Source organism: Myotis myotis, unplaced genomic scaffold (assembly GCF_014108235.1).
Source record: "Myotis myotis isolate mMyoMyo1 unplaced genomic scaffold, mMyoMyo1.p scaffold_m19_p_6, whole genome shotgun sequence".
NCBI lineage: Eukaryota > Metazoa > Chordata > Mammalia > Chiroptera > Vespertilionidae > Myotis > Myotis myotis.
The window spans coordinates 34,069,551-34,094,446 of NW_023416368.1; the positions used below are offsets into that span (position 1 = coordinate 34,069,551).

The following is a 24,896-nucleotide window of genomic DNA, read 5'->3' on the forward strand; positions in this document are numbered from 1 at the left end:
TTACTGTTCTCTCCACCAAGGCACATAAAAAAAATCTACAATAATAAAAGTGTAATATGCTAATTAGACCAGACGTCCTTCTGGACGAAGCTGCGGCAGCAGGGGGCCAAGGCAGAGGCAGTTGCCGTGGTGGTGGTGGGGGCTGAGCCCCCTGCATGAATTTCATGCATCGGGCCTCTTGTAGTATAAATGTCACATGTGATGCCAGACAGCCACTCTCATCTCTCTCGTCCTTTCACTGCTCCAGCCACTGAGGGCCATGCTGTTTCCTCTGCCGGGAGAACTCTCCTCTCCTCTTGGCTTATCCAATTCCCATCCATCTTTCAGGACTCATCATAAATGAGACTTCTTTCTGGAAGCCTTTCCTACCCTCCCCATTTGAGCAGGAGTTCCCTGCTAAGGCCCACCGACTATAGCACTGACTTGGCTTTGCTATAAGTGTCTGTCTTCATGCCTTCCCTGAGGTCTGAGATCGTACCCTGCACTATCCCTATTATGTAAATTAAAGCTAGGCCCTCAAAGTTGGGTCTCTAGCACTGTGGATGGGTGCCCCACCCGGTGTGAGCCAGTGTTTAGAGAGAATGTGCCAGCACTGGACAGAGCACCTTGGTGGAGCTGGGCACAGGGTCAGTAGCTCACAGGAAGATGGGAGGAGCTGAGGCCAGTGCTTAGAGTCAGGGACATCCTGCCTGGCACCTGAGACCCTGAACCTCCTCCTACCCTGACTTTTGCCTGCCTGCAATACCTCTGGGAGTCAGAATGACCAGACAGAGCCAGGGCCGCCACTAGTTCAAATGGTATCTTTGTGCTAATTAGAAAAAGTATCCTTTCCTCTGAGACATCCAGGCCCATGCCAGGACACATGATTTGGGGGAGCATACTGCAGCCTGGGTTTCATTTCCTTGGACCAACTACCTAATGATTTTGGTTCTATCATAGTAGCCCTGCTCAAAAGGCCCCCTCCAGTTCACTTCTCTTCCCCACATTGCAAAGAGCCAGGCTTGCCAGCCTCCATCCATAGCCTGGCCCTGAGCATCTATTTACTCTGGCCTCAATCAGTTCTTCTGGGCTCCTCTCCCAGCTCCAGGCAACCCCACAGCTCCCTCAGACTTCGTGTCTGGAGCTGGGCTCCACTGTCCAGCGCCACTGGTGCTTAAATTAAGTGCTAAGGATTTTGGCCAGTTGCTGAGTGGGAAGCTCCTCCAAGTCCTGAAACCATGAGAATGAACTCCCCAGAGGGAGACAGGTACCCCAAAATCTTCCAAAGGGGACTCCCTGCATATCAAGTGGGCCTCAATTTGTGGACTCCTCCAGACCCCACCTCTGCAGATATACCCCCAGCTGGGCTCATGCCCTTTTATCCTCAGCCCCCGCTCTGAGCCCTGCTGCCCAGGACATGGTGCTCTCCAGAGGACAGCCCGAAAGCTCCCCACCCACAGCATACTGGACGTCTTGTGCCAGACGCCCACCCCAGACCATGGAGCCGTGGCCGAATCGTCTGTGGAGCTATAGGGCTGGAGGTTGGCTGGGCCACACCCTCGTGGACCAGGAGGCTTTGGTCCGGCCTACCAGCACAGGACTGTTGCCATGGTTGCACAGAGCCCTGCCAGGTGCGTGTGACCAGTCCACCAACTGCCTGGCCTCGACATCAGATAACGGGGCCCTGCCACAGCAGAGGTGAGGACTGGGTCCCTGCATGCAGCCTTGGCAAACCACAGGCCTGCTCTAGACCCAGCCCAGCCGAGGCACCCTCGGAGCTAGCTGAGCCTCGTGAGCTGAGTGGCCTGGCCCACAGCCTCCAGCGGTTTCTATGCATTCGTTTGTGTTTTCCTTCCTCCTCATTGAGGTGAACGCCCCTCAGGACAGGATGTTTTTAGAGGAAAATACAAGCTTCCGGGAGCTGCTGCAGCAAGCTGCTAGCTGATGCTACCGACACATTGTCTGGGGACTCTGCAGCAGCCCCGAGGCTGGGCACCTCCCATCTCCAGGTAGTCACTCACTGGGTAGTTGCCCAGCCATCCAAGAGCCCACCGTGGGCAGAGGCAGGCCAGGACTCAACCTAAGAGCTCAGCCTGTCTTTGGCAGTAGGGAAAGCAAGGCTCTGGGGAAGGAGGCATTTGAGGAGCTCAGAGATTTTGGTCCCCTGGGAGCAAAACCATAAGGCTTTGTAGAAAAGGCAGGAAGAAACCAGCAGAGGTACAGGTTTAGAGATGGCAGCCCCCACTACTAAAAGCTGACTGTGTGCCTTAGCACCTTGCAGGGTTCTGTTCCCCACCAAAGTCCCACCAGTCTTCCCAACCACTGTGTGACTGTGCAGATTTTGCAGGTGGGGAAAGGGAAGCCCAGAGAGGTTCAACAACTTGCCTAAGGTCTCTCAGCAAGTAGTGACAGATCTGGATTTGAATCCAGCCCTTTGGGGTTCCTAGCCAAAGATCTTTACCACCCGGCAACAGACCTCACAGACTATCTGGTAGTGTGCCAGCATGGAGACCAAGGAGCCAGCGGTTCTCAAATTCTACTCTTCCCCACACTGGGTCTCTAGCTCACTGGGGAGCTGGGACCACCAATTCTGCCAGAAACTCCTTGCCAAGAACCTTTCTTGGAAGAAACTGACTGGAAGCTTGGCTCTGACCTCCACCTAGCCTTATGTGAAGGGTGCCATGACCCTGTCCTTGAATGATTTAGGTTCTATCATAAAGGACTAAAGCAGTGGTTCTCAACCTGTGGGTTGCGACTCCTTTCACAGGGGTCGCCTAAGACCATCGGAAAACACATATATAATTACATATTGTTTTTGTGATTAATCACTATGCTTTAATTATGTTCAATTTGTAACAATGAAAATACATCCTGCATATCAGATATTTACATTACGATTCATAACAGTAGCAAAATTACAGTTATGAAGTAGCAACGAAAATAATTTTATGGTTGGGGGTCACCACAACATGAGGAACTGTATTAAAGGGTCGCGGCATTAGGAAGGTTGAGAACCACTGGACTAAAGGGAAAACGAGAGGTTATCCTCCTACAGGGTCTGGCTGTGCTTTCCCCTCCACATGCCAGGAGGGATGGGATAGCCCCTGGGGTGGCTCTCCATAGGGCTTATCTAGAAGGGTAAGCGTGCTGCCTAGGAGTGAGAGCCAGGAGAGCCTTGGCCAGGCCCAGAAACTCGGAGGCTGATGGTCAGAAATGGCTCGAGGGTGGAAGGGACAGGCTTGGAGATCTCACCCCCAGCTTCGGCACTATGTTCCCAGCCAGATTCATTCCAGCCAGCTTCTGAGGAGCAAGAGTGTCTGAGTTGCCTGGCCTGTACTAGTCCCAGAACAGTTCTGCCTTGGGCCACAGTCAGGAAGCTCAATCAGGTCTAACCCCTTGTAGCTATTGCCAGGTAAGGCCCTTGGGGCTCTGCCTGGACTCAGCGGTTTATCCGAAGGGAATGCAAGCAAGGAGAGGAAAGGAGCTGCTGGAGGCTTCAGGCCCAGTGCTTCTACCCAAGCTCCTCCTGCCCAGTGTGAGTGGGGGAGGAGGGCAGGGCTGCCAACTGCCACAGGGCCCCTCTGTGATGGAGCTTCCTAATGAGGTTGAGTTAGGGGTTCCCAAACCACATCAAGCAGCTCTTACAGATACACACCTGAGTGTAACCGTATAAAAATACAGGGGAGAGGGTGAAATGCCAAATTGCTGGGGGTGAAGTGTGGGGAGGGATGGAACAGGGAGACCCAGCTGTAACTATAAACTCATTTTTAAAAAACTGGGTGGAGAGATAAATTGTCTAAGAGGCAAGGAAGCATGGCAGTTTAAGGGCAGTAAAAACAAGTAGATGCCTGGGTTCAAATCCCTCTTCCAGCATTTATAAGGTGCAAGTCTCTCCATGCCTCAGGTTCCCCAACTGTACCATGGCTATCCCTCACTGGATTGATGTCAGGATTAAGGGAGTTAATAATGACAAAGGCAAGTGCGTTCCTGGACCAAGGCTTTTCAGGAAAGCCAGCCTTTGTGCCAGGCTGGGGCCGCTGGCCCTCTATTTCCTTTGGACTATTGCCTGATTGCTATCGGCTCAGACTGCTGAGCTCCTGACTGGCTTTCAGTGACTCAAGTCGGGGGCGGGAAGTAGAGGATGGTCGCAATAGAAAAAACTGCTCTCAAAATGCCCCTGCAGGGCTGGCAGTTGGCTCGGGTTCACAAAAGCTTTCCCACTGAGTGTGGGGGGCACATTCAAGGATGCCCTCAACTTCCTCAGTCCAGCCATTCGCAGTGACTCAGGGTCTAAGAAACCCTCCAGCCTAACCCCAGACCACACAGAGGAGGGCTCCTGGGCCCAGAGAAGCCCAACAGTGAGCTCTGAGCTAAGCTAGGACCAGGACCTGTCCTATGTCATGCATCAAACCTGATTCAATTTTAAATGTCATTTATAAACACTTCTCCAGGTAGCATTTATTTTGGAAGCCCTGTGCTCCTGCCTCTAACCAAGAAATACAACCTCTTTGGCCCTGGGAGCCCTGACCTTGCCAGGCATCCAAGAAGGAAAGGGTCCAGCCCTGACCCAAGCCGAGAGCTATGAGGTCACATGCAGCGGGGCAATGAAGACCAAATCTTTCCTTGGGGCCAGAGGAATCGAGCTGGATCCAACGCATGAACCCAAAAGAGTAGGGAAAACTTTGCCTGGACCCTCGCCTAGCTTATCCCACCAGAGACCTTCAGCTTCTTGGCCTACAATGCCCCCATCTCCACACATTCAACAGCTAAGGGGCAGGGCAGCGAGGAGCACGGGCTTTGAGATAAAACAGACCTCAGTCCAAGTCCTGATCTGCTAGGTATTAGCACGATCTTAACCACTCTGAGCTCAGTTTCCCCATTTGCAAAATGAGAGCAATAATAGTATCTACTTTCTTGGATTCTTGCAAGGGTCTTGATATTGGGATTAAAACCCCTGGTACAGATCTGGCACTATTGCTGCTATTATTCTTTTAGCAACTGTTTGCTGAGCACCTACCATGTAAGGCACTGAAATTCCATCAATGAAGAGGACAGATGTGGCCCTGGCCCTGTAGATCTCCTCTAGCCTTTTTTAATCCAAACCATCTTCCCTGAAACCCCCAACTCATCATGGCCATCAATCCCTGTAGCCTAACCAATCCCAGCTTCATCTGTCCCCACACCCTGTGGACTGCGGTCACCCTCAGCCCCACCCATGGGGTTGCCTACCACAGCTGGGTGGCTCCCAGGCTGCACCCTGATTCAAAGCCAGCCAGCAAACTCTGGGGTGGTGGCCACAGCCTGGCACACACTCAGTGGTCACGCCGCCTGGACCCTCAGCTAGCTCATCCCACCAGAGACCTCACTGCTGCTGCAGAACTCTCCACAGGCTGTCTCTCAGCATCTCTCAGGGCCCGGGCCCACCCACCCTCTGCCTGCCTCACCCACCCTCTGCCTGCCTGGCCACCAGGCCAGCCACAGAGCCATATGATTTGAATGAAACTTCAAACTTAATGACTTTCATGCTGGTTATTTAAAACGCAATGTAATTTTCTTAAACACCCTATTATTTCCTTTGATAGTTACAAAGCTTCCCCCAATCCCATAAGCATGTTTATTTTTAGGGAAAAGAGTGGTTTGCAGTTGGTCATGGAGACCATAGGGAAAGGGAACCCACAGAAAGCAAGGCAAAGAGTCAAACCTAGCAGCCTGGAGACCCACAGCCGCTCCCCGTTCCTGTTGCAGCAGGCTCTCCACCGCCACCACAGGATCCGGTGCAGGCCCCTGCCCTTCTCACACCAGCACACATCAGCCAGTGGCCGCCCTGTCCACCAATCTGACAGTGGCCAAGGCTCCCTTTCTGTGTTCTCCCTCCACAGGACCCCGTATCCTCATCTGTAAGATGGCTCCAATGGCTTCACCATTAACTTTCCCATGGACATTCCAGGCGCGTATGGCACTGAGGAAGGGCTCTTAGGGCCACCAACACACTCTCAACTGCTTCCTCCTGGTTCTTTCAGACATTCTGCCCTGGGTGAGGCCTTGGGGCCTGAAGCTTTGACCAGCTGGATGAGATCTGCGCCCAGATAAAGTGGCCCCAGGCAGTGGCTGCCCACGCTGGGAGGATGGGTGGGTGTGGTCCTGTCAGTTGGGGCTCCCTGGCAAGGGAGGTGGCCTAGTGGTGGGTGTTCGTGCAGAGGTCAGCTGAGCCTCACCAATGCGGGGCGTCTTCTGGGAGTGCCTATTTTTAGATTCCAGGCTTTCATGTGGCCGAATGATGTAGAGTTTACAAAGCATCGGTAATGCGTTTCAGATGGCGGCCCAGCAGACTGGGAGGCTGGGCCTGCTGCAACCAGAGCCAGGTCAGAGTTAGTCAGAATACCCTAAGCCTGGACTCCCGTCACCTGTACCTCCCTCGTCACAATCCCTTCTTGCCTGATGGGGAGGCTGGCCCTGGAGCAATCCTTATAATAGTGCCCCCATACAGCAGGCCTCTCCAGCCAATACTTATCTGATGCTCAGAAATCCGCCAAGGCTAGGGATCCCCTACCCCCATTTTAGAGGGAGAAACTGAGACCTAGAGAGGTTAATAGATTTGCTTGAACTCATATAGCCATGAGAGGAGATGGCCTGGTCCCCTGGCTTCCTTACTCATCACAGCCCCCTGGCCTCATGGGCAAATGGGGCTTTCTAGGAGGGGGCCAGCCCACTGTTCCCTGGGGCCTCAGCCTGCCCACCCATGCCTACAGCCACAGCTGTATACCCATCATTTGGAAGCAGATAGTGGGGCCCAGACAGCTCTCCTGTCCTTGGAGGGAGAAAGAGTTGGTTGTTTTAATGGGAGGAGTAAGGGGGCAGGGAGAAGCTTATTTGTCAGAACATCCACTTCCTCTGACCTCTGGGGAGCTATGGCTGTAGAAGTCTGCCACAGTGTGAAGGCTTTGTATCTCCAGTCTCCCTCTGGGCGTTAAGGCTCTGTCTATTGACACAGCCCAGGCAGGCAGTCTCAATGGGTGAGACAAGCTACACAGGCAGCCTCCCCAGAGGACCAGATCACGTGCATCTCAGCCCCACCCCAGGCCAGGGTCCCTACCCCCTCCCAGTAAGGGACAGTTTCTTCACCCACCAGGGGACTGAGCCAAGAAGGGGCCAGATCCTCTGACCAGGACAAACCCACCCCGCTGCAGCTCAGAGACTTCATGCATGCGAAGGATGATATGGACTGCACCTTTTAGGGAGGGAGGCGGCACCCATGTCCAAACCCCAAGCATCATAGGTCTGTGAGCTGAGGCAGCAAACTGCCTGAAGGAAGAAGCTAACAATGTCCTGGTTCTCAAAGAACCCCCCTTCTCAGACTCCTGGAACCTCAGAGTCCTGCTAGAGACAATGCTGATGAGAGGTGCTCTCCACACCCTGGCTGAATCACCAATGGGTGGGACCTGACCTCTGAGGTTCAGTTCCCCTGAGTAAACAGGGGGCCAAAACCCTCCACTCATGACCCTGGAGAGACTGAGAGTCAAATACACTAACACTAAAATGGAAACTTCCACTTCTGAGGTACTCTTCTTGCCTTGCACGTGCCAGCACCCTTGAACCTCCCCAAAGCCCACCCCTCCCCAGGCCCTGCTTGCACCTCAGTTACCCTGCACCTACCAACATCCATCCTGTGCCAGGTGCAGGCTCTGCCTGCCTTGCCCTGGTGGGCACTACCCTGACCTTGGTGCTGCCAACACAACACATGTGCCCACCAGGCACTCCCAGGCTCTGGAACCAGCATTGCCTGGGCATCAAGGTCACATGCTGGGCCATCAGTATCAGCCCTGTTTCTCTAGCCTCGCCTCGTGGCCCCCACAGACCTGGGCTTTGGTCCACCCTTCCAATGGTCAAGAAAATACAAATTTCTGTCTCACACCCTATGCACAAGCTGTGTCCCCACACCTTGAGTGTTCTCTCACTCTCAACTGCAGGTTCCTGGCCAGCTGGGACCCTCCCGGGGTGCCCCCACTGGCCCCTCTCCCTCCTCAGTGCCCTTTACCAACTCAGGCAGGCAGAACCTCAAAGCTGACTCTGAGCCCACAGGAGAGTCCCTTGGCCTTGCCAGGACTGAGCTCTGGGCGGGCAGAGACAGCTGTCCTCTCAGTGCTGAGACAAGGCCAAGTATACAGCGGGGGTGGGGGTGGGGATAGAAGCAGGTGACTCAGTAACGGCCAGTAGGAGTCTCGGCCCAGGATTCTAGGGCCAGATGGGCAGAATAGCTGTCCTCTGCACTGACCCAGGCGAGCTGGCAGCTGAGCTGAGGGAGAGCACCCCGGCTCCAGCCCAGTCGCAGCTTCAGGAGTGCCCCACCTACTTGGCACAGCGCCCTTCACAAGGGCCATTATCACAGTGTTCAATTCCTCCCACAGTGGTTTCCACTCATGAAGCACCTACTACGTGCTAGGGATCTCACATACATTATCGCAATCCATTCCACAGTAACCCATGGAGGTAGGAACTCTCATTATCCTCAATTTTAGATGAGGAACCTATGATGCAGAGGAGTTAAGTAACTTACCCAAGGCCACTCAGCCAAGAAGTGGCAGATACATTTGAGGGTGGGTCTTCTAGACTCAATGCCTTCCCCTTTCACTCTCCTAAGGGGCCTTGGACAAGTCCCCTCACCGTCTCAAGCCCAGGCCACACCAGTACTGACCTGGTCTTACTGTCCCCACCTACAGAAGAAGGGTTGTTACCCGAGGATCTGGGCACTTTACCGTTGGGGGAGGGAGGCTCTGTGACCTGATAAAACACCTGTTTCCTCCAACAGAGTCTTGTTTGTACACAGTGGCAGGAAGCAGCCAGTCACAAGGTATGAGGGAGTGTGACTATGTCTTCAGGACCGCAGCTGCCTAAGAAGGCCCTCCTATCCTCACCATGTGGCTCTATGTCCATCCTGATCCAGCTAGACTTTAGCAGTTAAATGACTTGAAGCCAGTGCCCCTGGAGCCCATTTTTACAGCTCAACTAAACCTCCTTTCCCGCAGGGACAGAGCATGGGAGTTTCAGGAGACCCAGGAGGCATGGGCTGCTGGCAGCCTCTAGGAGGGGATCACCAAGACCTCCCTTCAACCCCACTCACACCCGAGCCTCTGGGCACCTGGGGAGGTGGAAAGAGCTGGTATGAATGTCCCTATTTCCTGGCTGTGGAAACTGACTTGGTGAAACTGTGGTAAGAATTCAGGAAGAATACCTGGGTCCTGGCAACCAACCCAAGGCTCTCTGTTAGCCTTTCCACCCCGCTGAGCTAGAGGGCAGCCCTAAAACTGCTGTCCCTGGGAACAGGGTGGTGCAGGGATCTGCAGGATGGACCTTCCTGGTCCTGAAAGGCATCAAGGGGGAACCCTGGAAGCAAAGTCCGATTTTGGGAGCAGCTGGGGGGGTGCTGCAGATTTTCCAAATACCACAGCCAACACCACATGGCCTTCCAAGTCAGGAAAGAATGCAAGTCAAAATAACTTCTAAGTCGCAATGCACACGACAAACCTATTACATGAATGATGAAAGAGAAAAGTCCACATTAGCCATGTATACGCAGGCCCTGCAAGGATCCCAAAGTGAACTGGGGCTACAGGGAAGCAAATGCCAGATTTTTCCTCCCTCTTGGTCCCATACTTCTCCTTGGACACTGTGCTCCAGGAAAATAAGCAAAATAGCCACTAAGGAGTGATTTCTACAGAGCAACATTTCCCAACCTGTGAGCAAATGAGGCCACATGAGGGAGAGAGTCAGTATTCGAGATAAACAAGTAAAGATGCTGTACATGGCACTGTCAGGGGGCCTGCAAGTATGCACCCCCACACAAGGGGAGAATCGTGGCAAGACACAGGGCTGCATGCAGGGGTGACTGTGAGAAAAGGTCTGAGGATGGTTCGGAGGCTAATGACAACATGGGTCTCTTTCCCTTTTTTTCTTACAAAATAGCTTAAGCCCCTATCATCCTGTGTAAGGGGTTCTATATGGTTGAGGAAAGGGGACCTCTTTCAGATAAATATTTGGGGTGGTGGGAGAGGATTCTCAGGATCAACTGAGTGGCCGCAGCTCCTGTCCTGGCCCAGGAATAGCACTTCCCCTTCGAAGAACCGCTGGGTGACGTAGAGCAGCAGTGAGGAGGGGGTCTGTGCACCTGTGTCCCCACCCTAGGGCTGGCCCCAGGATTCAGATCCCCAGGCCCCTGTGGCCCAAAGTGGAGATACAGCCCTCTAGATGGTAGTCCACATGGGGCTACAACTGAGCCACAACAGCCCCAGAGGAGCCAGGACAGCAAGGAAGAAAGCATCAGTCATGGCCCAAACCCCACTGTCGCAAGCCCAGGCCACACCAGCACTTTCCTGGGCACCTCCCTGGCACTTCTGCCTCCTGACCTCACTCCAATGTTGGGAGGAGGGCTTACCACTCACATTGTGCAGATGAGGACACTAAGGCTGAGATACTGTTCCCGCCCTTTTCTTTTATCCTCACCTGAGGATATGTTTATTGATTTTAGAGAGAGAAGGAGGGGGGGGCGTAGAAACATGGATGTGAGAAAGATTGAAACATCAATTATATGCGCTCCAAGGGGGGATCGAACCTGCAACCCAGGTATGTGCCCTAACTGGGAAAGAACACCCAGCCTTTTGGTATATGGGATGATGCTCCAACCAACTTAGCCACCTGGCCAGAGCAGGCTGAGATACTTTTGACGGATGAGCTATCTTTGGTCTGAGCATGGCAAGTGCATCATAAAGCAGGGCCATCTTTGGCCAGAGAGGCTGTGAGGGTAGGCAGCCAAGGCCCATGGCCATGACAGAGGGTACCAAAGGAGGCCTCTCTGAGGAGGCGACCTTTGAATTAAGCCACGAATGAGGAATGAAAAAGGTGTAGCTATGTTAAAAGCTGCGAAAGAATTCCAAGCTGAGGGGCAAGTGCAAAGGTCCTGAGGTGGAAAAGATTCTCGTTGATTGTAAAACTTATCATGACACTGAAGTGGCTGCTATTTAGGGAGAGAAGAGTATGGTGCTGATGAGAGGGGTGATCAGGTGCTGGCCACCCAGTCACTCAGGCTGTGGTGAGTGGTTTGGACTTTATTCCATGAGCATTGGGAAGCCACTGTAGGGTTTAATGAGGTGGGAGATGGGATCTGATTTATGTTGTTGTTTTTTAAATATATTTTTATTGATTGATTTCAGAGAGGGAGAGAGAGATAGAAACATCAATGATGAGAATCACTCGGCTGCCTCCTGCATGCCCCCTACTAGGGATCGAGTCCGCAACCTGGGCATGTGCCCTTGACTGGATCGAACCCAGAACCCTTCATGTCCGCAGGCCGAAGATGCTCTATCCACTGAGCCAAATTGGCTAGGGCTGATTTATGTTTTTAAAGGACTCCTTTGGCTGCTATGTGGAGCCTGGAGTGGCAGTTAGGGTAAGGGTTAGGGTGGGGGAGGTGCAGAGGGACCCTGGAGGGGGCTGCTACCGCCATCTGGGTGAGGGATGGAGATGCTTGGGAGGTGGTGACTGAAGTGGGGAAGTGGGAAATCGGGGATATCTGGAGAGGAGCCCAGGTGCCTGCCAGTCCCTCTGTCTTCACCTGTCAGACAACTGTGCCTTAGGAATTTGCTCAGCAGACCCTCCTGTGCCAGCTCTGCCCAGGATTCTCCCAGCTGGGTCTTTTGTGACAGCCCTGTCCAGCCAGGGGGGAGTCTTCTCCACTCGGCCAGATGCTCCCAGAGGCGGAGCACCTAGGTGCTCAGCCTGGTGCCAGCCTCCCTTCTAACAGGCTTCACTCCAACCAGAGCTGGTGATCGACCATCAGTAACCCTCCCTAACAAGGCCCTGATGCTCTCTCTGCGGGGTGTGGCAGGCTGAGTGGGTGCATCTCTGCAGAGCTCCCCTGGATAGGCTGGCCATGTGTCAGCAGCACTTCCTTCCTATGCTCGTCTTGCTCACACCCTCACCTCCTGCTCCCCGGGGACTTGTTTGCACAGCCCTCACCTGGACCTCAGACCTTGGAGTCAGGGAATGTGAGCCAAATGGCCAGGAGCCCCAGCATGAGTCCACTGCCTAGCTGGGCTCCTCCACCCAGGAGCTGATGCCTGACTCCCTGGCTTGAAGCACACCCAGGTATCAGGAAGGCTATAGTCTCAGACACAGGGAAATAGTCCAGAGTCCCTATAAGAGCCAAGAGCCTCAGGTGTGTGTTTTCTCCCCCTGTACGGAGATGTAATTCATGTACTATAACATTCACCATTAAAAAGTATATGATTCAGTGGCTTTTAGTATATTCATATGGTAGTACAACTGTGTCCACTATCTAATTCCAGAACATATTCATCACCCCAAAAAGCAACCCCATTAGAGTCCATCCTCACACCCCTCTTCTCCCAGGCCCTGACAACACTAATTTACTGTCTGTCCCTATGGATTTGCCCTTTCTGGACAGTTCATCTAAATAGCAAAAGGCTCATCAGCCCTCTAGGCCACAGGTTCTCAGTGTAGCCCAGGGAAGGGGTCACAAGAGCAATGCGGCCTCGTATTCCTTTTGAGATGAGGATTTGTACCAGATTATCAGTCCTGCATATTCAAAAGCCTGTGTTTCCCTAAGGAATGATGCCTTACTCATCCCAGAAGCCCCTCAAAGTCTGGCCCAGGACCCACTCACTGCTCTCCACCCCGATCCCCAGGTCTCAGAGCAGAGGAAATAAAACCAAAATAAGGAGTGGCGACTGCTCTAGGCCAGTTAACTGTGCAAACCCGCATTAGATGCCTGACAAACATCAGCCATGAAATAAACTCTGACCTAATTCCCCTTACAGAGTCTACAAGACACCAAGTACCAAAAAGAAACAAACTTTTTTTGGGAAAAAAAATCTCCCTCTCCCCTGTGGCAATTGAGCTCGAGGTGGTTACCTGGCCCGTTACTCCAGGCTAGGCTCGGGTCTGCCTGTTTTGAGGTACTGAATGTGGTAGCCACATGGACATTCCATCTACACATGGGCAGAGAAGTCAGGGGATTGGTCTTGAGCTCCTCAGCACAACTGCTGACCACTTGCATTCTCTCAGAGAGGGCAGGACAAAGGGCCGCGGAGCCTAGTTCTAAAGCCCGTGGGCAGGGGCTGAGCAGCCTGTCATTTGTGCCGTGAAGATGAGCTCAGGAAAGCACCGCTTTGAAGAAAACCTCCAAAGGCAGTTTTCCCTCAGGGCCCCTGCAAGGAGCTCCCGACCCACTTGAAGAGAATATTTTCTGATTCTAGACATGAACCTTGAGTCACATGATAAATGTGCTCCCAAAACATAGGGTCAATTAATTTTGCTTTTTAGAACACAACCAAATTTGTAATTGTCTATACAACTCTTCAAGTATTGCAAACAACTACTCTTACTTGCTATTTGCTTGTAACTATCAAGTTTTCAGAGAGTGGAAGGGAGAGACAGAGAGAAACATCGATGTGACAAAGACACAACGATCCTCCCGCATGTGCCTGGGGCCAGAGCCAGGATCAGGCCTTTTAGGGAGGTACACGCTCTTGACTGGAATCGAACCCAGGACCTTTTAGTCCGTGGGCGGACACCCTCTCCTCTGGGCCAAACTGACTAGGGCTATCAAGTTTTCTTAAAAGAGGCTCCACTACATTCACATACATCTTCTGCACGCAGTGCCACCCCTACTTAGGCCCTTGCCCACATCCCCTGGAGCAGCTGGCACCAGGGCACTGAAAGTCAGTGCCAGAGCCTGTCCTCCTGTGCTCCCAGAAGCGAGGCAGTGGGGAGGCAGCAGCTGAGTGGGGAGGAGAACCTAGGGATCTGCCCTTCTAGGGAGGGTGACACATACACATACATCTGCTGTATCTTGAGAAAGCTCCTAAGTTGAAAAAAACACACAACCCAGGCCAGGAGCGGGGTGTTGTACCGCGCCCCCATCCTTGGGCCACTGTGAGCTACAGGACACCAAATGGTCTCAGCGTCACACCCCACAGAGAACGAGGCCCCCCTCTCTGGGCACTGTCCCACCTCTTGCCATGCCATGAGAGGAACTCGGAAACACTGCTTCTCCTTGCACCACTATGGACTCACAAGAAGCAGGAGGGGAGCCTGCCCTGCTAAGCTTGTTCTCGGGCCTAGGCCTTCTGTCTAGTCAGGGTTATCACAGTGACTCAAGCCCCCTGACCATGTAAGCAAGCAACTCACCTGCCAGTGGTTTGGCAGTAGTGGGTTATGGCAACTTGGCCCCAGATCGAAGGGCTTGCTCCTTCTAAGGGGCCCCAAAAGCATCTTTGTTAAGCATCTGCTCCTGTGGGGCAGAGGTCTCTCGGGAGAGCTGCAGCATCAGGTGGCAAGGTCAGTGGTCAGCCCCCTCCCCGATAGACTTGAAAGGAAGCAAACATCCTCTCCACCCCTGAGCACAAAGAGATAGAACACTCATCCAACATGCTCCTTCTAGAGATGAGAAAATAGGGGTGCAGAGGGCAAGGAGCTCACTTCCTGAGTCAGCTGTCTACAAGGCTTTCCATCCTGGGTTTCTAGAGGGAAGCCTCAATCTGTCATCTCACCTCCCACTGCCTTCAGCATGAAACCCTCATCTCCAGATCAGAAAGCCAGGCAGTCACCCTCCTCCCTCTGGGTGACCCCCACCATGAGCCATGTGAGCCAGGATAGGGCCTGCACCTGTGGGACCCACCTACACTGTGCCCGCATTTGCACCCAACATCCGCCAAAGAGAGTCCCCCAAACCTTTCATGTACTCTAGGAGCTCTAACCTCACCCCAACTTGGGCTACCTGAGGACAATCTAAACACTAATGTGAATTTTTTTTAAGTGCAGCTTAACTGCTCCAAAGCACTCAGAGTAGGCTCTTCACACTTGAGATCATCTGCTCCAATGGTCAGAAAAGCATGGTTTGTAATGATCATGAAATCTTTTCAAACCACTGGGTATGTAAACATACTTAATTGCAAATTCATCAAACAGGCCCTTTACCAACATTACTGATTTGAAACACCTCAACAAACCTTTCGTGGTGCATTTGAGACCAAGCCAGCTTCACTTTCCACACATGGTGTTTAGGCATTCTGTTGCATGGTGCACTCAGGCCAATAAGGACAGAGCAAGTAGCGATCCACAACCAGAAAATCTGAAGCCCACCAGCTTTTCTGCGGGTTCCTCCCAGCACCAAGGCTTGGGGTTTCGGGCTTTAGGGGGGAGGCTAACTACAGAGCTCACAGCTCAGACCACACTATGCACACCACCCTCAGGAGTCAGGGGAATGGATCTCAGCTCAAATGTACTGTGAGAAGATTGCACCCCAGCATCACCAAGCACCAGGATAAGGCTGACACCTGCTTGCGAGCAAGCTGGGAGGGCAAAAGCCAACAGCCAGCGGGGAAGTGGCCTGCCCAGGGCCACCCCTCCTTCCTTCAGCACAGTTCTCCTCTGGTTCAGATCCCGCTGGGCATGAACGGGAAGAGAGACCAGAACGGAATTCTCCCGTATCTACTTTGTTGTAAGCGAAAGTCACTTCTTGCCCGTGCCTCACATACCTGGTCAAGGAGGTCGCAGGCACCCGGCTGGGCTAGGGCCACTTACCAGTGGGGGCTGCGGCTGGGGGTGCTGCCCTGCTCCCGACGGGGGCGGGTAGTGCATGAGCAGATTGAAGGCGGAGTAGACGGTGTCTTTGTACATGCTGCTAGCGCACTCCGGGGCCTTCAGGCCTGGAAAAACCACAGCTGGGTCAGACACGCCAGCCCGGGCAGCGAGGGCTGAAGGCTGTCTGCTCTCGAGAGAAAAGCAAGAATTGCCAAGGGGTCCCCTTCAAGTTCGTGAGAAGAAACGGGATGGAGGTGCCCAGTGCCAAGTGCTGCGAAGATCCTAGGTCCAGGCCTTCCCCAGGCGGCCCCCACCTGACCCCCACCCTCCCAGCCGCCCCGGAACGCTGGCCAGCGCTTTCTCCTCGGGACGGGGATTAGGCAGTCACCTGGGCAGAGGGGAGGCGGAGATGAAGGGGGTCTGTTTACTCCTATAAAGGTCAGGGCACCGGAAGTGACTCGAGCCCGGAGGCGCCCGGGAAACCCGCCCCCCACTCTCCCCACCCCCTCGGTTTTACCGCCTCCTGGAGCTGCCGTTGGGGGGAGGCGCCCCCTCGGTTCGCTCCCTCCCTCCCCCGGAGGCCTGGGCCTGAGCGGGTGGCGGGCAGCCGGGCCGTGCAGAAACTCACCGTCCTCCAGAGCTTCTGGAAGTTTGTCGGGGAAAAGTCTCTGCGAACTGTGTTCCCGCCCGAGGGCCTGCGGGGAAATCGGAGGGGCCGTGAGGGGCGCGGGGAAAGCTGGGGGCTCCGGGCCAGGGGCTGGAGGGGCTCTGAGGGATGGGGACCCCCTGGGCCGCGGAAGGGAGGGGCGGGTCCGCGAGAGCCCAAGTCGGGCTGCGGCCGCGCGGGGAGGAGCGGGGCGGGGGCCGGCGCTCACCTCGGCCCCGACCTCGGCCTCGCCGCCGGCGCCGGTCCCCGGGACCCCCGCGCCGCCCGCCGCGCCCTCGGACTCATTGACCAGCGACGACTTGAGCTCGGCCAGGTCGCGCTCGGGGCCCGCGGCGCTGTCGCGGCTCTTGTCCTGCTCCTCGCCTTCGTCTTGGAAGGCCAGCAGCTCGTCGGGCGCGCCGAGGTCGTCGCCGCCGCCCGCGCCGCCCCCGCCGGAGTCCAGCTGCGGCATGGTGCGCTCCGCCCGCGGGGGCGTGGGGCGCCGAGGTGCGGGGCGCGAAGCCGGCCCCGGAGCGGCGAACCCGGAGTCCGGACCTCCGAGCCCGGAGCGTGGCGGGAGGAGCGCGGGCGGACTCCGCCTGGACGGGCTGGGGGCGCTGGGCACTGGGCGCGGGCGCCGGGTTCAGCCGCTTCGGGAGCTGGCGGGTCGGAACATCAAAGGCGCCGCCGGCGGAGTGCGGGGGGCGGGGCGGGGCGCCGGGGGCGGGGCGGGAGGTGGGTGGGGCCAAGTCGCCCGGCCCCGCCCCTTCTCTCCCGGGAGAGGCCGGGACACGCCCAGGGGTATATTCTTAAAGGGCTCGCTCTCCCGGCGGAACCCGAGCGAGGCGCCGGACACCCAGAAAAACTGCGGGGATTTTAAAGCAGAAGCCAAAGTGTGAACTGCGTGTGTGCCCTGAGCCTAGTACGTCCTGGGCTTGGATTTGGGCTCTTCCTAGAGCTTGGGGCTGCTCGGAGGCTGTGCTCCAACCCCGCACCGACAGGAATTGGCCTCCTCCAAGCCCATTTTCCAAACCTAAGCCAATGAGGTCGTCCCCTCACAGCGCGAACACCAGCATGTGCCCGTCACACATTTATTGAGTGCCTGTTACATGTGGGGCTCATGCATCACATTTGTGAGGGCCTCTCGGCCATGTGGCGGCTCCAAGGCGCGAATACAGCAGCAGGACAAGGAGAAAGGACCCCGCTCCCCCCCCCCCCCCCCCCCGCCATGGGGATCCTCCAGCCACACCCTCTCCCTCCCACGGCTGTCCCAACTCAGTTCCAGGCCTAGAACCTGCGGCCCGGGGGTGCCAGGCAACTTAACACGGGAGAAGTCGCATTCCCGCGGAGCCTATTGACTCCGAGCCCGGCGCAAACGGGACCTCGCAAGATCCAGGCTGCAGGGTCTATAAGCCAGGAGGCGCGCGGGCAGCGCGTCCGCTTACATCGCATCTATCAGGCACCAGGGGGCAAGTCCACTCGGGCCTCTGCAGCACGCTTGGCCTCCGCTCAGCCCCTGGATCTGGGCCCCTTTGAGTCGCGGTGCAGTGAACCGCAGCCCCCAGCAGGTTTCTGTGCTGGACTCAGCGTAGAGTCTACGTTCCCATCTCTCCCAAGAACAACTGCGCCAGAGGGTATTTGGAAAGGGAGGGTGCCTTGGACGCTTCTCCGGCTCAGAGCCTCGTAGGACCCCTGGCTGCGGTGCAAAGTCGGGCCGGAAGAGAGCCGCGCCGCCCCTCGGGGTCCAGGCCCAGCCTGGCTGGCTGCGGATCAAAGAGCCTCGGCCGTCCTCTGCGCTTAGATCCTATCTGCGCCCGCCCAGCGGGGCGCCTCGGCCCCTCCACCTCTGGGCTGGAGTGCCCTCTTTTCCTCCCTTGGGGGGGGGGGGGCGGAGGAGGCATGGGGCTGGGGGGTGGGCACGAGTGCTCAGTAAGGCCATAGAAGGGTGTGGAAGACCCTGCCCATTAGGTCCCCCCAGTCAGCTTTTCTGGGGTGAGCTTGCTGCTGTCTCGCCTCATCCCCTCTAGAGTAGGGCGAGGGGCTCCAGCCAGACGGGGCCCAGTCTCAGGGGAGAGCCCTGGAGGAGGGGCCCAGGGCCTCCCCCACCTCAGCCCCTGAAGATGTCCGGTCTGGCTTTGGGATGACCGCCCCTGTTCCAGCTGAGTGGGAATACGGATCTGCCTAACCCAAAGGCTCCGAGGGTCTTCCTGCCTTTTCAGGTGACCCCAACCTAGCAGGAGCCTCTTCCAGGACAAAGTTCCCCAGAGCCATGAAGACACAGGCTGAAGTTTTCTCCAGTCCATAGAGAAAGGAGAGAAGTCAGGGCAACAGTGAGTGAGTTTGTTTTTTTTCAAGAGGGCTACATTTTTTCAGCTTAAAGTATTAGCCTTTAATCAGAGATTATGAACTTTGTTTTATTGGTGTGAAAACAGCCTTTCTTTACTGAAATGATGGTGAGAATTGATTTTTTTTTAATGTTCTTATTTGGCAAAAGAAAAGCTTGGCACCTCTGTTCACTCTCCCACCCCCAAGTTTCTCTGGGCATTTTATAGGGCTCTGGAATCCTCAAGTCCGGGAACCATCGCCCTGTGGGGTCATGGCGCCAACCTCTTCCCTGCTGGGTGGAACAGGGAGCAGATAGGTGAGTAGGGAAATAGGTGTGTGAGGAGGGGTGAGGGAGGGAGAGACAGGCTGAGTTTCCGATATCCACAGCCACACTGAAATCAGCCTGAAGACCTGAGTACCTAAGCTCAGGCTGTGGAGAGGGGAGGGGCTCAGGAGACCACTTCAGCAGCTTAAGAAGCTGAGAAATGATTAGAGCCAAGTTTGTTGCTGGATTAGTCTCTATGAACCATGAGTAGAAGGAGCTCAGATGTGGTGAGATCAATGGGGCTAGAGTGGTCAGGTTGGCTTCCAGGAGTGGGAAGATTTCATCTGGGCCTGGAGAGACAGAGAGGAAAAGGAGCTCAGGCTTGTCCCTAAAAGGCAAGTGCAGGCCCTGTGGCAGCCCCTTCCTTGTCTGTTAGCACTGATTCTGTCATCATCCACACAGTGACTTCATTTTACTGAGTGATTGCTATGTACCAGGCATCCTGTCAAGAGCTTCACACACATTATCTCACTTAAACATCATACCAATCCTATGATATAGGGACGATTGTACTCATTTACCAGTATGAATGAGGAAACTAAAGCCCAGAGAGGTTGAATAAGTCACCCAAGGCCTCACAGCTTGGAAGGGAGGTTATCAGCATTCCAAACCCAGGCAATCTAACTCCTGAGCCCACACCCTTTTATACCCTCACTAGTGTTCCATTATGACCTTTACAATTCAGCGGGGTCCTTTTCTGCTTTGTGGTCTTTGCAGACAAATGTCAGTGAGCTGCCCAATAATCGAGTTCCTACTTTCTGGCTGACTCATGCTGCCTGGAGGGGCTGCCAGGAGGACTGGGGAATCCTGTGACTGGTCTGTGTAGGGTGGCTCAACTGTTTGCTAGGTAAGAGGGTTTAGAGCGTCTCCCGGAGTCTGAGGACCTCAGTCAGTACGATCTCACCCCTGGGCCCACTCTAAACTACCTGCTCTGGACACGGACTCAGATGCCATAGCGATAGGCCCTGGTGTTCTTCCATGGGGAGGTGAGTAAGATCTGCTGTGGCTGCCCCTGGATGTGACCAGGGGAGTTTTGGGACCAGGCAATCTGCAGGGGGGCCCCAGAGCCTTCTGGGCTTATGAAGCCCAGGTCAGAGCTGGAGATTTAACAAGGCTTCATCTTCATGCAAATAAACCAGGTGGACCTGTGCTGTCCTCAGATGTTGGATGCAGGACAAAGTGCTCTCAAGGGTTGGGGGTTAGAGCAAGAGAGCTCTGGCTTTGGATTTAGGCAGCCCTGAGATTTCATCCCTGCCCTACCATTTACTAGCTGGGGGACCCCAGGCAAACCACTGACCTGCTCTGAGGCTCCGCTTTTTTGTGGGCAAAGTGGGTATCACACCTGAACCTGCCTCGCACTGTGGGAGCGAGGCTGAGATGCATGAATCATATATCCTAAGAAAGAACTTTTAGCACAACGCCTGGCACATTCCAAGTGCTCTAATAAACGGGTGCTCTTGAGCTAGAAATTTTTCGGAAGTTGTTAGGCTAATTGGCTCTTCGTGTAACGTCATGTAAACCATCTAAGTGTTCTCATGGCCTGAGCCCACTTAATCACAGCTAAGGCTGAAAATATACATTTCCTTTCCTTTCTTTCAAGTTACTTTAACATGAAAGGCCCACATGAACTCTGACCTTTTCTAACAGGGAGACCCTTGAAATGTGGCATTTCCAGAAAACGGCTCAAAGGAGCCCCAGAGAGATTTGGTAAATTACAATGGGGAGAGGTTCAGAGTGGCGTCTTGTCCTGCCCACCAGCCAACCTGGCATCCTGTTGGGGCTTGCCAACCGCTGCCTGGAGGCTGGGCTGCTGCTTGGGCAGGAACACTTCCCCTCCCATGGAACCTTCTCTCTCAGAGCAAAGCCTGGTCACACGTCCTAGAAGCAGACTGTGGTTTGTTACTAGAAACACAGTTTGCTCCCTGGAGACTGTGTCGTTTCACTGCATGTTTGTGCATGTGTGTCCATGTGTGTGTGCATGTGGGTGGTTTGGGCCTGAGAATGGCAAAGACACACAGTTGCTATGATGCCACTGCTCTGGGTCAGGGACCAGGCAGCTGCCTTAGAATGAAGCGAAAACTGTTTGGAGTCATCTTTCTTTGTAATCTTCAGTGGGTTTTCTCCTCTACCAGCTCTCCACCCCCAATTGTACAATAGCCAAGAATTGCTCTTAAAATAAACATTTAATAATAAAACTAGATGTTAGCTATTCCTGATGAAACCCCAAGGAAGTTTGGCTAAATTGGTTTGAGGGTGGTGGTAGTAAGAATACAAAGAGAGCTGCCCACAGCTTCAGAGGGCTTGTTATGACAATTTCCCATGGGCTAATTTCCCACTGTGCCAGCCACTGTTCCCAATGAATGGGGCTAGGATTTACTTACCAGGAGAAATAAATAGCCCAGGGTTTCCATAGGAAAGGGTCTGGAGTCAAAGGCACCAAGGTACCAGAACAAAGGCAAGCCTGGAATGGCTGGCATATGACAAGCACTGTGCCACCAGGGCACACTGGTCCCCCAAGAGCTTGGTAGTGGGAGGCCTGTGTTCTGGTTCCCAAGAGAACCTGTGCCAGATACTGTAGTTACTGTCAGTCCCAATGTATACAGTCATTAAAGACTCTGGGAAGTCCTACCCCAGAGGAATCTGTCTAGCCTCCTTCAGCCAAGTGTCTCCCAAACGTATTTGACCATAAAACTATTTTCCTATATATGATTTTCCAAAGAATGTGGCTCCTCTGAATGTCTTTGAGGAATGCTAATATCCCTGGTTTCAAGAGGCAAGGAGAAGCACTCCTTACCCCCAAGCATATTCCAATTTGTGTCCCTGATATGGAGAAAATTAGCAATGGTTGCTTCCCAAACTGGTCATCACAGCTCTAATAAGGCTTCGCTCCTGCCCTGCTGGATTCTCAGCTTCTTGGGATGATGGAAAGCTTATCTGTGCCCTTGCTGAGCGCTAGCATGAACAAGCATACCGTGGTGCTTAATAAATGTCTGCTGGCCTGGCTGGTGTAGCTCGGTTGGTTGAGGGTCCTCCCATGCAGTTCAGTTCCCGGTCAGGGCACATACCCAGGTTATGGGCTTGATCCCTGGTAGGGGGCAGGCAGGAGGCAGCTGATCAGTGTTTCTCATCGATGTTTCTCTTTCCCTCTCCCTCCTCTCTCTCTCTCAAATCAATAAAAAACATATTAAAAACAACAACAAATATAAATAAATGCCTGCTGCCCATGAGATGGAGCTCTTATGTAAGGGTCCAACCCAACTCAGCTCCTTAATTTCAGGGGGCAGGGCGTTTCCCATTGGTCTGTTGGTTGGGAATTCCGCAGTGTCTGAGATGCCTTGCTTTGTCAAGCTCACCTCTGGTCTCTCCCTCCCCCAGGAAGCCTTTCCACCTGCTCAGGTCCGCGGGGTCTCTCTCCCTGCCAGACTCTCATTGCCTTTAGAATTGGAGCCACTCAACTTCATGAGCCCTTTGGTCTCTGTTTGCGTCAGTCTCCTGTCTTCCTACTGCTATCGTTGTCAACTGATGGTCAAGAGCTGGGCTTGAAACTCACAGCCAGTATGTGAAGTGGGCCTTCTCCTCGTCCTTATTGGGGGTGGGACCTTGGGCGAGCCCCCTCCCTCTTGGGACCTTTGGTTCCTTATCTGCTATGTGAGGGCAAAAATAATACTTGCCTCAAAGAGCTGGGAAGATGGGGTGAGTTCCTGCTGGCAAAGGACTTAGCGTGGTGTCCAGTGCAGAGTAGGTATTTGCTAAGTGGTGACCAGTGTCAATTATTATTGTTCCCAGCCAGCAAGGCTGTGCTTGGGACCAGGCCCTTAGAAGTGGTTAGCAGAGGCTGTCCCTACAATCCTGCAGTCCTGCTAGTCTTGAGGTGGAGAGTCGGGACCTCGGTGGGGAAGGCACCAGGAACCCTGCCATCTGAGACCAGGCTGAGGCCACCAAGCGTTCAGCCCAAGTGGAAACTCCTGCCAAGAGATGGCCATCTCCAGATGTCGACAAGCCGGAGGGAGCCGGCTGGCCTGTGGGGCCTGAGGGCAGAGACAGGACTAATAGGAGGAAATTACACGGAGAGATTTCATCTCGGCTTGAGGAAGCACGTCTACCAGTCCAAGCTGGCCAACCGTGGCCTGCCCCAGCCGCCGAGGCAGTGAGGTCTCTGTCACCAGATGTGTGAGAGCAGAGGCTGGGGGCTCCCAAGGGAGGGAAGCCACTCAGGGGGTTTCCACCCTCAAGGCTTCTCCAAGGCTGTGGGCAGTCCCTTGTACTTCCTGTTCGGCTCTGCCCCTCACTTGAGCCACTGGAGCCGCTGCAGGTATCTGAGCAACGACAGGCTCTGAGGTAAGTGTGAGGGTAAAGGCTTGGGCATCTCTGGCTCCTAATTGGAGCTGGGGGCTCGAGGGGAGGTTTGCTGTAAGAGGCTGATCTCAAGGGCATTAATAACAGCAACACTGCCTTTTGGGGAAGGAGCAAAGGCTAGCAGCTTGGAGCCTGAGCCCATTCTGTGCCGGGCACCTGCTCAGGCCTGCTGGAGTTGGGGAGGCCAGAGATTGGCAGTAGGAGCGGGCTTGTTCTTAAATCAGTCTCCCCTCACTTGCTTCCACTTCTAAAACCAGAGGCTGGAAGGAGAAAGATGGGAAGAAGCAGGACCGGAAAGTGCCTGGGTTTCTATTTTGGCTCTGCCACTAGGTAGCTCTGTGACTTTGGGCAAGTCACTTACCCTCTCTGTGCTTCGGCTTTCTCTGTAAGAAGGAATGATAATAGCGATCTCACTGGGTTCTTGTAAGGATTAAGCGAGTTAGTGTTGGTAAAATACTTGGAACAGTTTGTGGCCAAAAAATTAATTAAGCAACTCATCTATGCCTAACCTAGTTATATGCAGGGGCTTTACATTAGTCACCTGGTTTAGTCTTCACAAAAGCCTAATGAGATTGAAAATACTGTCATTAGGGAAGTGGATCTGAGAAGGTCAAGTTCCTTGCCCAAGGTCACTTAGCTGGTGAGAGGCAGAGCTAAGGTTTAAACTCAGGATGGTCTGTCTCCTGAACTGGGCGCTCTCTCAACCACTCTCTCAACTGTCCCAGCTCTAGGGAGGTCAAGTGCCCACAGGAGCAGGGCTACAGCAGGTCACCAGGCAAGAGGGAGTCAGAGAAGCCCTGCCCCCTCTCCCCACTCCCACTGACTCAGGCTGGAATCCCCTCTCCCTGGCTGCCTGGGAGAGATTTCTCTGACTAATTTGTGGAAATGTTGCTGGGTGACTCCGATTACAAATTGCAATCCTGCTTCCTTCAGTTGAGTCACCTCCATCGTGGGGTCCTGGGAGCAGCCAGAGTTCTGGGCTGGCTGTGTTTGCCTTGGCGGTGACACTGCTGAGAGAGCTGGACCACTCCTGACAGCTTCCAGGGACCAGGGACTGGAGCCGGGTTCCCTGCATAGCCTCTCTGGGTGCAGGGTCAGGAGGGGGGTGGGCGCTGTGGGCCTAGGGTGTCCTCCTCACTCCCATTTCCTCTTCTGTTCCATCAGGAGCCCCGTCTTGCCCATGGCTGTGTCCCCTGGACCAAGCCAGAGCCTGGCAGAAAGCGGATGTTTAATAAATATGTGTTGGGCTCAAGAATGTCTCCAGACACTTACACTGCACTTTACTGTTTACAAAACTCCTTCCCATCTGTTATCTCGTCTGATCCTCCCAACAACCCTGAGAGGCAGGTCTTTTAGCCCCATCTTACAGATGAGGAAACTGTGGCTCAGAGAAAGAGGAAGTGACTTGCCCAAGGTCACATAGCTCAAACCCTGGTCTCAGGGCTCCAAATTAACTCTAGCTCTGCCGGCTGTGGAGATGTCTCCCCCTTCCTTCTGTGAGGACAGTGAGGGGATGGAAGGAATCCTGAGCTGGTAGAGGCCTCCCCAGCCTCCCTCAGCACAGAAGTGCTCCTCAGAAATGGCCAGGGGAGGTAGTGCTCTTGGCCACTAGTGGGACAGAGCCACACCCTCCAGGATTTCTGATGGGGGAGGGGGCTCTGGGGTGCT

At 54.3% G+C, this 24,896-nt stretch overlaps 1 protein-coding gene across 2 annotated transcripts in view; it reads right to left on the bottom strand.

Annotated features, from left to right (window-relative positions):
* Positions 1-16,851, bottom strand: part of TCF7 (transcription factor 7) — a 32,182-nt gene extending 15,331 nt beyond the window's left edge. For both annotated transcript variants that reach the window (XM_036311879.1, XM_036311878.1), the window contains exons 1-3: positions 16,452-16,851; positions 16,205-16,271; positions 15,577-15,701 (exon numbers count right to left, since the gene is read on the bottom strand). In XM_036311879.1, coding sequence (XP_036167772.1) covers positions 15,577-15,701; positions 16,205-16,271; positions 16,452-16,694 — 435 coding nt within the window. In that variant the 5' untranslated portion in view covers positions 16,695-16,851. The remainder of the gene's footprint in view (positions 1-15,576; positions 15,702-16,204; positions 16,272-16,451) is intronic.
* Between the last annotated feature and the right edge of the window lie 8,045 nt (positions 16,852-24,896).